Raw genomic sequence first — 14,356 nt, 5'->3', positions numbered from 1 at the left:
CATCCACTGGTTCACTCCCCAGATGGCCACTATGGCCAGAGCTGCGTTGATCTGAAGCCAGGAGCCAGGAGCTTCCTCCAGTCTCCCACATGGGTGCAGGGGCCCAAGGACTTGGGCCATCTTCTATTGCTTTCCCAGACCATAGCAGAGCTGGATCGGAAGAGGAGCAGCTGGGACTAGAACTGGCACCCATATGGAATGCCAGTGCTTCAGGCCAGGACATTAACCCTCTGTGCCATAGTGCTGGCCCCTAGAGGATGGTTTTCAAAGCAGGCTTTTTTTTTTTTTTTTAACAGGCAGAGTTAGTGAGAGAGAGAGTTATAGAAATTGAGAGAGACAGAGAGAAAGGTCTCCCTTCCATTGGTTCACTCCCCTAATGGCCGCTATGGCCGGCGCGCTGTGCTGATCTGAAGCCAGGAGCCAGGTACTTCCTCCCGGTCTCCCATGCACGTGCAGGGGCCCAAGCACTTGGGCCATCCTCCACTGCCCTCCCAGGCCACAGCAGAGAGCTGGACTGGAAGAGGAGCAACCGGGACTAGTACCCAGCGCCCCAACTGGGACTAGAACCCGGGGTGCCGGCGCCACAGGTGGAGAATTAGCCAAGTGAGCCATGGCACGGGCCAAAGCAGGCTTTAATTACCAGTTTCAATTAGGCATCATCTGATTCCTAGGTGTTTGTACTCTAAGAACGTAACAGATGTCCTTGCTGTTGGTTATACACAAAGAAATGTGTGGATGTGTTTAAAGCAGGTCCTGGGGTGGACATTCAGCACAGTGATTAAAATGCTGCTTTAGATGCCTGCATCCCATCTCAGAGTGCCTGGATTCAAGTCCCAGCTCCACTTCCCGTTCCAGCTTCCTGCTAACACACCCCCTGGGAGGCAGCAGGTGGTGGCTCATATATTTGGGTCTCTGCCACCTGTGTGAGAGACCTAGGTTGCATGTCAGGCTCTTGGCTTTGACCTAGCTGAGCCCTGGCTGTTGCAGGCATTTGGAGTTTGAACCAGTCGATGGGAGCTCCCACTTTCTCTCTCTCTCTGTGTGTCTCTCTCTCTATGTATGTGTGTGTGTTTGTGTGTGTGTGTCTGTTTGTGTCTCTGTCTCTCTGCCTTTCAAATAAAATGAAAATGAATTTTTAAGAATACCTGAACTTGGCCAGCGCCGTGGTTCACTTGGCTAATCCTCCACCTTGCAGCACCGGCACCCCGGGTTCTAGTCCCGGCCGGGGCGCTGGATTCTGTCCCGGTTGCCCCTCTTCCAGGCCAGCTCTCTGCTGTGGCCAGGGAGTGCAGTGGAGGATGGCCCAAGTGCTTGGGCCCTGCACCTGCATGGGAGACCAGGAGAAGCACCTGGCTCCTGGCTTCGGATCGGCACAGCGCGCCGGCCGTGGCAACCATATAGGGGGTGAACCAATGGAAGGAAGACCTTTCTTTCTGACTCTCTCTCTCTCTCTCTAACTCTGCCTGAACTTATTCTTTAAAAAAAAAAAAGGCAGGGTCCTGACATTTTTAAAAGGTGTGAATGATGACTCAATTCTTAATTGTTACTTCCTGTGAGGCTGTAGTAGTCTGAATTACCCAGACAGGTCTGTGGCATTTTGCTGTCCTGCCACATGCCTTCTCCTTTTTAGAACTTGATTATAGATGTTTGTACTGAGTCTTCTACCAGTAAAGTTTGGATGAGGTCGTCTTTCAGCCTGTCATCATCATTACTCAAGAAGAATTTATCTGCTTCAGCTAAAATGAACTCTGTCAAAATTGTGAAGCAAAGATAGGTGTGTCTAGAAATAGTGTCATCATCATGTGGTCTAAGGCTTAGTTTTTTTTTTAAGATTTATTTATTTTATTTGAAAGTCAGAGTTACACAGAGTGAGGAGAGGCAGAGAGAGAGAGAGAGAGGGAGAGAGAGAAAGAGAAAGAGGTCTTCCATCCGCTGGTTCATGCCCCACTTGGCCACAAAGGCCGGAGCTGTGCTGATCCAAAGCCAGGAGCCAGGAGCTTTTTCCAGGTCTCCCACATGGGTGCAGGGGCCCAAGGACTGGGGCCATCTTCTACTGCTTTCCCAGCCCATAGCAGAGAGCTGAAACAGAAGTGGAGCAGCAGGGACTCAAACAGGGGCCCATATGGGATGCTGGCAATGCAGGCAATGGCTTTACTGACTAAGCTACAGTGACAGCCCCCTAGGGCTTAGTTTTTTGATAAAAGAATATATAAGGGAAGGCATTTAGTACAGCAGTTAAGGCCCTCGTGGGACACCCACATCCCTCATTGAAGTGCCTGGTTTGAGGTCCCAGTTCCATTTCCTTCTGGCAGCAAATGGTGCTCAATTACTTGGGTCCCTGTCATCCACATGAGACCTAGATTGAGATTGGGGTACTTAGTGTTGACCTGGCCTAACCCTGGATATCATGGGTATTGGGGAGTGAACCAGCAGATGAAAGTGTTCTCCCTCCCTCCCTCCCTCCCTCCGTGTGTCTGTCTGTCTGTCTCTCTCTCTCTCTCTCTCTCTATATATATATATATGCCTGTGTCTGTCTTTCTGCCTTTCAAGTAAAATGAAGGTAATTTTTTAAAAAAGAATATATAGCATGCATATACAGTTTACAGTCCAGCAATATAATGGCTGCACACATATCAACCATCTACCTTTTTTTTTTTAAATTTTTTTTTTTGACAGACAGAGTGGACAGTGAGAAAGAGACAGAGAGAAAGGTCTTCCTTTGCCGTTGGTTCACCCTCCAATGGCCGCCGCAGCTGGCGCGCTGCGGCCGGCGCACCACTCTGATCTGAAGGCAGGAGCCAGGTGCTTCTCCTGGTCTCCCATGGGGTACAGGGCCCACGCACTTGGGCCATCCTCCACTGCACTCCCGGGCCACAGCAGAGAACTGGCCTGGAAGAGGGGCAACCGGGACAGAATCCAGCCCCGACCAGGACTAGAACCCGGTGTGCCGGCGCCGCAAGGCAGAGGATTAGCCTAGTGAGCCACGGCGCTGGCCACCATCTACCTTTAAAACAGGAAATTAGCAGTGCCTTCCCCATCCTTCGTTGGCCTGTCCATTCCCCAAGGGATCCACTATCTGGAATTGTGTGTTTTTCTTTCCTTTGCTTTTCTTTAGACTTTTCTTTTGGTCTAATTATATATTCATTCTAAAACACTATAGTTGTATTTGTCTGTTTTTTTTTCCTTTATAATATAAATAAACACACCAAATGTGAATATAAATAGAGAGTTTATCTAGACAGAATCTTGGATATGTGTTATTTTTCAACCAGACTTGTTCCCTTAATATTACATTTATGGGCCATGGATGGCAGTTTATTCATTTCACTGCTGTGGACTACTTCTTGTGGGAACTTCCCATGTTGATAGCTAGTTGGGTGGTTTCAGGATGTTGCCATACACACATAGCTGTGAGCATTTTGATACTGCTTCATGATTGTGAGAGTTTTCTAACCATGGATTCCTGGTTCATAGAGTCTGTACATCTTCAGCTTTACCAGATGATGCCAAATTATTGCTTTCTATTTTTTCCAGTCTGCTGTCTTTAAATCATTTTTCATCGCTAAGGGTGTGTTTGTATAGCTTTACTTTATTCCATAATTTTAATTTTAAAAAATTTCAAAAGGGCAGACCTGTTGTTCCATTTGTTATATGTACACTTACTTTCCTCAACTATTTGAGAATTAATGGATTTAAAAATGCTAATTAGTGAATTTAAATGAAAGGTATATTAATTTTATCATGCATATTATAAAAAACTATGTAGATTTCAAAATTTTTTGCACAAAAATGAACCTTTTAGAATATTTATTTGAAAAACAGAGAGCAAGGAATGGGGCCAGAGAGACAGATAGACACATGTACATAGAGGTCTTTATGCACTGGGTCACTCCCCAAATCCTGCGACAGCCAGGGCTGGGCCAGACCAAAGCCAGAATAACTGCTGTCCTGACTTTTATTGTAGTAACCTTGTTTTTCTTTATAGCTTTATCACCTAAGTATTCATTCCTGTGACTTTATTCTTGCCCATTATTTTGACTTCTATGCCTTATAACTATTTGTTATTTCTTCTTTTAAGATTCTCTTAGTCTGCAGATTCCCCTACCAGCCTTTTTATTCCCTTATAATATGTTAAAAGAACCTGGCATATTTGGCCTATAGAGTTTGTACCAGTTTAGGTTTTGCTGATCGCACACTTATGGTGCAGTTTTACATGTTTAGCAGCTGGATCCAGAGGCCGTTCAGCCCAATTCACATTGCATCTTTTGGGCAAGTCTGTAGATCTGTGTAGGCACCTGTCTGGTGTTCGCTTTGCTTTCTTGGTGTTAACAGCTGTTGATGCTCAGTGCTATGTCTGTTGAATCACAGGGCTTGGGAAATGGTGATACTCTTCTGTTATCTCACCTTCATTTATTAGCTGGACTGCTTTGCTAAGGAACCCCTTCCCTTCATCTCTTACTTATAGTTTACACAGGAAAGAACAGGAGAAATGCTGGATTTTTTTTGAAGATTTATTTATTTGAAAGAATTAGAGAGAGAGAGAAACAGAGAGAGGGAGAGAGTGAAACAGAGACAGACAAGACTGAGACAGACAGACTGACAGACACACAGAGAAACAGATCTTCCATCCGCTGGTTCATTCGCCAGATGGCTGCAACAGCCAGGGCTACCCCAGGTCGAAGCCAGGAGCCAGAAACTTCATCCAGGTCTTCTGTGTGGGTGGCAAGGGCCCAGGTAGTTTGGCCATTTTCCACTGCTTTCCCAGGTGCGTTAGCAGGGAGCTGGATTGCAAATAGAGTAGCTGGGACTCCAGCTGGTGCACACATAGGATGCTGGTGCTGCAAGCCATGGCTTAACCCTCTGCACCACAACGCTGGCCCCCTCTTACCCTTTTTAAAGTTCCGGTTGTCTCATTTTTCTAGTCATTGCCTCTGAGTTATTTTGATGTGCCTCAAGCAGTCTGAGGTGGTTTTCTCACTAACTGATGTGTCAGCATGTTCCCAGAATTTCTTATCATCGTGATTTTAATTTGCATTTCCCTCATTCCTAATGTGGTTGAGCATCTTTTCACATGTTTGTTGGTTTCTTCTTGAAATACCTGTTCATGTCTTTTGACCATTTTCTCCATGGGTCATTTATTCCGTGTTGACTTATAGGGGTTCTTTTTTTTCTTTTTTTTTTTTGTAGATAATAATATTTTTGTCCCAAGTTTGAGGATGTTGTCTCCCAAGTAGGGGTTATCTTTTCAGTTTCTGTGTCTGCCGAGGATCAGAAGTTCTTCTTGTAGTTGATTGATCGGTCTGTTCCCATTAGGGCTTTCACTCTTTGAGCTTAGTTGCTGATCCGAAACCCTTTCAGAATAGTGCCAGCCCCAGCTCTGTGCATCAGAGGTGGAGGTCATTTGCAGGTGTCAGTCTTCAGGGCCACGGAGGGCTCTTGGAATCATCTTGTAATTAATTAAACACAGGAGTATGTCTCAGTAAGTGTCATATTTTAGTTTTTCACTAGTTTTTAGAAAACTCAACAAGTTACCATCAAAGATTGTAGAATGACTGTTAAAGGCCAACAATGAGTTATTTAAAGGGCAGGAAAATACGTAAGGTAACATAAGCTGGTTCTCAACATGCAAACTGAGCAGACCTTCTAAAACGGAGTTGTTCATAGCTTTATTCAGGCCCTTGCTGGCTCAGCAGGAAAATGAAAGGGAAGCAGCAGTCAGCGCCCTGAATAAACATGCCCTGCTTTCTCGCCCTCCACTCAGAATTCCTCAGCTCTCTAAACACCAGGCGTATTTGGCTGACAGTAGGTGAGGTGATTTTTAAAATGTCTTTTAAAGAAACGAATCACAGGACGAAAATTTTGCAAAATTCTACTTATATGAGGTAGCTAAAATAGATTGATAGAAGCAGAGAGTAAGGCAATTGCCAGGGGCCCAGGGGTGGGAGAAATGGGGAGTTGCTAATCAACAGGTATAAAGTTTCAGTTATACAAGATGAATAAGTTCTAGAGACCTGTTGTACAGCCTTGAACCTATAGATAGTAATACTGTATAACACACTTAAAAATCTGTTCAGAACGGGCAGGCATTTAGCCTAGCAGTTAAGATACCTGCATCCCATTGATATGCCTAGATTCAGTTCCCAGCTCTGACTCCTAACTCTAGTTTCCTGCTAATGCAGACCCTGAGAGGCATCAAGTGATGGCTCAGATGATAGCGCCTTTACCACTTTTGTCGGAGATTTGGATTGAATTCCCACTCCAGCTTCAGCCTGACCCATCCATGGCTATTGCAAGCATTCAGGGAGTGATTCAGCAGATGGGAACACTCTTAACTCTCTCTCTCTCTCTGTCTCTCTCTCTATCCCTCTCTCCTTTCCCATCTCAAATAAATAAATTTAAAAAATCTGTTAGGAACATCAATTTCATGTTAAGTGTCCTTACCATTATAAAGAATTGTAGGGGTTGACACTGTGGCATAGTGGATAAAGCCGCCTCCTGCAGTGCCGGCATCACATATGGGTGCTGGTTCGAGTCCCAGCTGCTCCACTTCTGATCTAGCTCTCTGCTATGGCCTGAGAAAGCAGTGCAAGATGGCTCAAGCTGTTAGACCCTTGCACTGCATGGGAGACCTGGAGGAAGCTCCTGGCTCCTGGCTCCGGCCTTCAGATTGGTGGAGCTCCGGCCATTGCAGCCTTCTGGGAACTGAACCTGCGGATGGAGAATCTCTCTCTCTCTCTCTCTCTCTGTCTCTCTCTCTCTGTAACTGCCTTTCAGATAAGTAAATAAACCTCTTTATAAAAAAGAATTGTATAAGGCAGTTTAGTGGGTTTTCCATAAAAGTAAAGTTATTTTGAATTTATGCCCTTTTTATTACTTTGCTGTCTAAAATTCTAGGAAATCTAGGTAACTAAGCAATGATTTTCCTTTTTAAGACATCACTACTTAGTAAAATAAAAAGTTAGAAATCCTGGAGCTAGGGTGGTCATTTCCTCTTTAAAAAGGCATACATTGGAGCAGGTGTTGTGGTGCAGCAGATTAAGCTGTCCCCTGTGACCCCGGCGGTGTCCCAGATCAGAACATCAGTTTCAGTTCGAGCTGCTCTGCTTCTGATCCAGCTCCCTACTGATGCACCTGGGGAGAGGCAGAAGTACCCCTGCCACCCACATGGGAGACCTGGATGCAGTTCCAGGCTCCTGGCTTCGGTCTCAACCAGCTCTGGCCATTGCGACCATTTGGGTAGTGAACCAGTGGATGGAAGATCTCTTTTCTCTTTCTCTCCTCTGTGTCATCTGCCTCTCAAATAAATAAATAAATCTTTAAAGAAAAAAGAAAGGCATATACTTTGGGCATCAGACAAGATCAATTGGGGCGCAGGCATTTGGCCTACCAGTTAAGCCACCAGTTAGGATGCCCACATCCCATATTGGAATGCCTAGGTTCGAGTCCTGATTCCAGATTCCTGCTAATGTACATCGTGGGAAGCAGCAGGTAATACCTCAAGTAGTCAGGTCCCTGCAAACTACATGGGAGACCTGGATGGAATTCCAGGCTCCCAACTGGGCCCTGGGCCCAACCCTAGCTGTTGGGAGCATTTGGGGTGTGAACCAGCAGAAGGAAGGTCTTTCTCTGTGTCTCCCTGCCTTTCAAGTACATGAATTTTAATAAATTAGTTGCATATTTTAAAAGCAGAAAGAAAAGATTGGTTAGTAGGATGCAGGATGCAAGATGTAGGATGGCCTGGTGACCAAGAAAGTGTAGCTGAGGAAGCACCAGCCTTCCACGGCCCAGGCTGCTGCCCACCTCTGCCTCTCACTCACCTGGAAACCTTAGCATGGTGCTTCCTGGGGCTGTTGGGAGGATTAGGTCAGTTTATCCACGTGAGGCATACATACAGTGGAGGGACTCTTAACACAAAAGCCATCATTCACCACTCATGTGACACTGCCTAAGAAGATAATGTCTACTGATAGAAAATGGACTCATAGGGCTTATGCCCCTTAGGAGTTCTACCATTGTTTTAGTTTCCTATTGCTACTAAAACAAATGACTGCACATTTACAGACTGAAAGTAATACAAATTTATTATCTTAGCTCTGTTAGGTCAAAGTCCAATTCTGGTGTCAGCAAGGTTGCATTTCTTTCTGGAGGCCTTGGGGAGAATTTCCTGCCGCTTTAGCTCGCTGACGGGACACACACATTCCTTGGTTTAGGACCATGTCTGTTGTGCTGGTGTCCGCTGAGGACCGTTCCCTGCTGCTAGAGGCTGCAGGCCCCTTTCCTGTGTGTTCAAAGCCAGCAGCAGCAGGTGGGTCCTTTTTAAGACCCCTTTCTCGGACACCTTCTTCTGTCTCTCTCTTAGACCACACAAAGTCCTGTGATTTGACTGGGCCCACCCAGATACTCCAAAATAATCTTCCCAACCTTAATTCTGGTACAGTTTTAATTTCCCTTTGCCATGTAAAGTAACCTAGTTACAGGTTCTGGGATTAAATGCAGGCATCCTGGGTGGGGGCAGGGGTGGGGGCAGGGGTGGGGGACAGTAGTATGCCTATCTCGTGCAGTGAACTGGACTTGTATTGGGGTCTTTAACAGGTCATTTTTCCTTACCTCTTACTTTTTCACTATAATAACTAAGTGACCTACCTACCTACCATATAGGACAGGTCATGTTTATTGAGCAATTGCTGTGAACTTGGCCCTGGGCATGAAGCTGTTGGCTCACGAAGACTCTGTGAGCCAGATTGACACGATGCCTATTTTACAAGTGAGGAAACTGCATTTTGGAGCAGGTCAGTAATTGATGAAAACAGTTCAGTGGGAAAGGCCTCTCGCATTCTAGCAGTCTCCTATACCTCAGAGGTCTGGCTGGTGGTCCCCTCATGTGGCAGCGCTTACTAATTAGAAAGCACATGTGGATTAAAGGAAAAGGTTTCACTTTTGCCAACAGAAATTGTCATTCTTGTCAGTGGATGTGGTAAGAAAATAAATTTAAAAACTGAAAGCAGATATGTATAAAAGTAGATTGTAAGGAGAATGACTGATTTATAACACGTTCTAAGAGAGACCATTTCTGCCTGAAAATGCAAAAAACAAATTGATTTCTGGCTTGTGCTAAGCACAGACTGCCTTTGGAAATCAGAATGTTGTTCTTTCTGAGATCATGGCACTGTCTGCCAAGAGCAATCTGATTTGTAACGGGGTGGGTGGACGGGCTCGGTGTTTTCTTAGTGAGATATTTGACTATCATGTTTTGTTAGACTACAAGTGATACGTAGGCAAACAAGAACATTTCCTAGCAATAGTGTTGTTTCCCTCCATCAGAAGAATGTGTGGCTTCATTTTCTTACTACCTGAAAGATTTAAAAAAGCTTATGAATGTAGCATCTACTTTTTTGAGATTGAGACACAGACTAGTACAGATAGTACATAGAATGTATAAGAAAATCATTAGAAGTATTTGGGAAGCATACTGTTAAGTCAGACCCAGAGTAAACTTAACTAGCTGGAGTATTGTGTTGTTTTGACACCAGACCCACTTGTTGGACATGGTTCTCTCATTTGCTCTCCTAAGCCTCATTTTCTCTCTTCTTGTTCTTCATTAATCACACATACATACTTCTTTATTTTAAAGATTTTATTTATTTATTTGAGAAGTAGAGTTATATAAACAGTGAGAGAGACACACAGAGAGAAAGGTCTTCTATTCACTGGTTCACTCCCCAAACAGCCGCAGTGGCCAGAGCTGAGCTGATCTGAAGCCAGGGGTTTCTTTCGGGTTTCCCATGTGAGTGCAGGGGCCCAAGGACTTGGGCCATCAACCACTGCTTTCCCAGGCCATAGCAGAGAGCTGGATCGGAAGTGGAGCAGCCGGGACTTGCTAAGAGGTCTGTGAGGCTGTGTGTGTGTGTGTCCCTGTGTCCCTGTTCCCGTGTGGGCATGCATGAGAGCGGGGGTGAGGAGTGGCTCTGGAGGAGAAAGGTACAGATGCCAAGTCCTGCAGTGCTCTGTTCAATGCCAAGTAGACCTGAGTATTGTGTGGTAACCCACCAAGCAAGGCATATGGACTTTTCCCCCAGAACTCCGTCACCAAGTGGAACTCCACACCGAGCAGATAGACCGACCGTATCATTCATCATCTGGGCCGGAACACTCAGAAGAGTGAGAGGGGACACTTGTGCTGGGCCAGGGGTGTAAAGCAGTGCCTACAGACCAGTTCTCAGCCACTCTGGGAATTCTCAGAGTTACCTAGAAACCTGCTGTGAAATGTCAGGGTCAGTCATGTGTTCCTGCTCTCTCATCCCCTCCCCACATCACCCATGAGCACCTGTGGGTAACTCAAGAGGGTCACTGGGGGAGCCTCGCCAAGTCAAGATCATAGGATCCTAGCCCCTTGCACACCCAGCTGCAGCCACCTCCCGAGAGCGTGGGTCTTTGATATTACGCAGGCCTTGTTCAACGTGTTTTCAGAATTGGAGACTTCAGACATGTGGGAAGACTTCAGACATGTGGGAAAGAAAGGAAGGCCTTAAGCAGTTAGTGCCAGACTTTCCCCAGACCATTTCTTAGGGATGACAGGAGCTCATTACAGGTTCCCGCAGGGCAGCCAGGCAGGAGGGTGTGGTCCCCTGCTAACCTCTCCGCGTAGACAGGTCTGGTGAATTGGCCTCTGTGGTGGAGGCTGCGTGGTCCCGGCTGGCGACCTGCAGGAAGCCTTCCCATGGGTGTCAAGCCTTCAGCCACGACAGCAGCATCAAGCAGTGAATCATCCTCATTCCGCAAACAAGGACTCTTTCACGATTGCTTTGGCTTTTTTTTTTTTTTTTTTGTAATAGAACTAAGTGTTCGGCTGAATCTCTGTAATGAGGATTAATGGAGCTTTCTTTCCTGCTTCCCGTGCCTACTGTTCACTCTCAGCAGCAGGGCCCCGAAGGAGCCCTAGTCATTCTTTCAGTTTACCCAAAACTGGGTCACTTTGTGTTACAGTGATACTCAGTGATTGGGACTGCAGGGCCCAGCCGAGAACATGAGATCTCGCTGTCTTCCTCAGCTATTCTGCGACCCCCTCCCCCAGATAATCTTAACATTTAATGTTTGTGTTCAGCCAAGTCCTGAAGGCACTTTGAGCAGTTGCACTGTTTCTTTTCAAGCTGCCTTAAAGCTCTTACTTTTGTTTTACAAGCCAGGAAATGTGAAGAATTCACCTGGAAATAAGTAGAAAACTCCATGCTCTGCTCATTTTAATGAGGTAAGGAACAAGAAAACTCCATGGTTGTCATCAGCATTGTTAGTGCTGGCAGAAATGATTTGTCTTTAATTAATGATGACATTTTCACCTTGATATGGAAATGCAAGGCTTGTATTTTATTTCATCTTTAAATGACTTAAGTGCCATAAGCAGCAGCTTAGCCCACTGTGCCATACCACCAACCCTAGTCAGTGAGATTTCTTATGATCTTATACTCAATTCACCATTTATTTTTTTTAATATTTATTTTTTTAATATTTATTTATTTATTTGAAAGAATTACACAGAGAGAAGGAGAGGCAGAGAGGGAGAGAGAGATCTTCCATCTGCTGGTTCACTCCCCAGTTGGTTGCAACAACTGGAGCTGCACCAATCCAAAGCCAGGAGCCAGGAGCTTCCTCTGGGTCTTCCACGTGGGTGCAGGGGCCCAAGGACTTGGGCCATCTTCTACTTCTTTCCCAGGCCATAGCAGAGAGCTGGATCAGAAGTGGAGCACCCGGGTCTCAAACTGGTGCCCATATGGGATGCCGGCACTGTGCCACAGCACCGGCCCCACCATTTATTTTTGTTTGTTGAATATTTACTTATTGAGTACCTGCTAAGTACAAATGCACTAGTTACATTAATATTATTTTGTGTATATTTGGAAAATTGTATAATAACACTTTGGATTTCCTGGCAATTAGATTATATTGAATATAGTTAACATTCAGCTACAGGAAAATGGTATAATGGTGGGATATCCATAAGGAAGACTGTTTCTCAGTTTCAGTAATACTTAGTTGAATGGCAGGATGTGCACGATTATTATTAAATGGAAAAAAAAGGTAGTATGACATGTTTTTAGAGAGGACAAAGGTCAGGAGATACAACAGAAAATTTCATTGTGGATCTCTTAATAGTGGTAGGCCGGCGCCGCAGCTCAATAGGCTAATCCTCCACCTGGCGGCACCGGCACACCGGGTTCTAGTCCCGGTCGGGGCCAGATTCTGTCCCGGTTGCCCCTCTTCCAGGCCAGCTCTCTGCTATGGCCCGGGAAGGCAGTGGAGGATGGCCCAAGTGCTTGGGCCCTGCACCCCATGGGAGACCAGGAGAAGCACCTGGCTCCTGCCTTCGGATCAGCGCGGTGCACCTGCCACAGCACGCCAGCCGTGGCGGCCATTGGAGGGTGAACCAACAGCAAAGGAAGACCTTTCTCTCTGTCTCTCTCTCACTGTCCACTCTGCCTGTCAAAAAAAAAAAAAAATAGTGGCATGCTTTTTATATTCTTTTCTTCTTTATTACTTTATGTCTCTTTAAAATTTTCTGCAATTATGAATTTTACAATCAGAAAATTTTTTGTTAAGATTTGTTTATTTATTTGAAAGGCAGAGTTACAGAGAGGCAGAGGCAGAGAGAGATAAAGTCTTCGATCTGCTGGTTCACTCCCCAGATGGCCTCAATGGCTGGAGCTGGGCCGATCTGAAACCAGGAGCCAGAAGCTTCCCCCGGGTCTTCCACGTGGGTACAGGGATCCAAGGACTTGGGCCATCTTCTACTGCTTTCCCAGGCCATAGCAAAGAGCTGGATAGGAAGTGGAGCAGCCGGAACTGGAACCAGCACCCATATGGGATGCTGGCACTGCAGGCAGTGGCTTTACCTGCTACGCCACAGCACTGGCCCCAGAAAAAAGAACTTTAAGTCTGTGTTATATTTATTGTAAATCCTAGGTTCTCTTAAAAATTCATGAAAATCTGGGTTTGGGTTTTTTCCTTCTCAGTTTGTCTCCGTATGTTTAGAGAGTCAGATCAACTTAGGATTTGAGAGAGGTCACCTGGCCCAACCCATAGCCTCAAGCAGAATCCCCTGTAGTCCTGCCTGTCTTCCCTTTTTCTCCACCAGTGGGAAACTCACCCCACAGGAGCAACCGTCTTTGGACAGTTTGATTTTTAGGAACCTGTTTCTTACACTAAGCAAAAATATGTTTCCTTCTGACTCCTACACAGTGGTCCCCAGTATCAACACAGAAAGCCAGTTCCTCTTTCACATCATAGCCCTTCATATAGTAACCTAAAGTCAGTAGTTCTGAGAGTGTACAGACAGCTCACTCAGGGAGCCTGTTAAAAGGCAGAGGCCGAGGCCCTACCCACCCACCAATCAGCCTTTCTGGGGAATGGGGCCAGATGTGCATGGGGTATGCACGAGGCTTTACATTGAATATGGTCTTTTCCCTACAGGCATGGTGGGACATGGGATAAAGGAAAACTTAGGCAAATAATCATTTCCGTTTTCTAAGATATTCTTGACCAGAGTTCAGCTTACTGTATACACAGCTTTGATTTCGTTACGTATTTTTAAGACCTTTATTGGAGGTAGTTTTAAATTATAAAAGTGATGCATGTTATAAAACATTTTTTGGATGATTATTGTAAGAGCTCAGCTACCCCTCTGTTCCTTTCTCAGAGGTGATTTCTGTTAGCTTGGTTTATCATTCCACACGTGCATGCTTTTTATTTTTTAGAGATTTTTTAAATGATTATTTCTTTTCATCTACCTAAAAGAGTAACAGAAAGAGAGAGAGAGAGAGAGAGCGAGAGAGAGGGCTCTTCCATCTGCTGGTTTACTCCACAAATGCCAGCAACAGCTGGTGCTGGGCCAGGCCGAAGTGAAGAACCAGGGAGCCCATCTGGGTCTCCCTTGTGGGTGGCGGGGGCCTGGGTACTTCAAGAAGCTGATTGGAAGTGGAGTAGCTAGGACTCAAATGTGCCCTTCCATATAGGATACGGGAGTCCTAAGTGGCAACTTAACCTATTGTACCACAGCACCTGCCCCTGCTTTTTGTTTTTGACAAATGGTATCATACTCCTCATATTGGCCTGCAAGTAATGGATTTCTCCCTAAAGGTATATAACTATAATTGTAATTTTATTATCACATCCAAAGCAATTAATTCCTTAATGTCATCTAATGTCCAGTCAGTGTGCTTTGTTTAGCTAATTATCTCATTCATGGTTTTTTTAAATTAGAATTTTTTAAAAATTATTTTTATTTGAAAGGCAGAAGGAGAAAAATAGAGACAGTGATCTTCTGTGTCCTGGTTTAGTCCCCAGATGCCCACAACAGCCAAACCAA

General features: G+C 45.3%; 1 protein-coding gene across 44 annotated transcripts in view; it reads left to right on the top strand.

Annotated features, from left to right (window-relative positions):
• APOO (apolipoprotein O) overlaps positions 1-14,356 on the top strand; it is a 168,454-nt gene that overhangs the window by 128,237 nt on the left and 25,861 nt on the right. For 12 of the 44 annotated variants that reach the window (XM_089324459.1, XM_008272454.4, XM_070067204.1 and 9 more), the window contains one exon: positions 11,180-11,245. The exons of 23 other annotated variants lie outside the window; for them this stretch is intronic. In XM_089324459.1, the coding sequence (XP_089180585.1) occupies positions 11,180-11,215 (36 nt within the window). In that variant the 3' untranslated portion in view covers positions 11,216-11,245. The remainder of the gene's footprint in view (positions 1-11,179; positions 11,246-14,356) is intronic. 9 more of the 44 variants (XR_016228114.1, XR_007912140.3, XR_011385647.1 and 6 more) reach the window with 1 other exon arrangement.

The sequence above is a fragment of the Oryctolagus cuniculus genome, chromosome X, assembly GCF_051225735.1.
Source record: "Oryctolagus cuniculus isolate XC-2025 breed Fujian yellow rabbit chromosome X, ASM5122573v1, whole genome shotgun sequence".
Lineage (NCBI taxonomy): Eukaryota > Metazoa > Chordata > Mammalia > Lagomorpha > Leporidae > Oryctolagus > Oryctolagus cuniculus.
The sequence above is the reverse complement of the archived record's forward strand: the minus strand, read 5'-3'. Positions and strand labels throughout refer to the sequence as shown.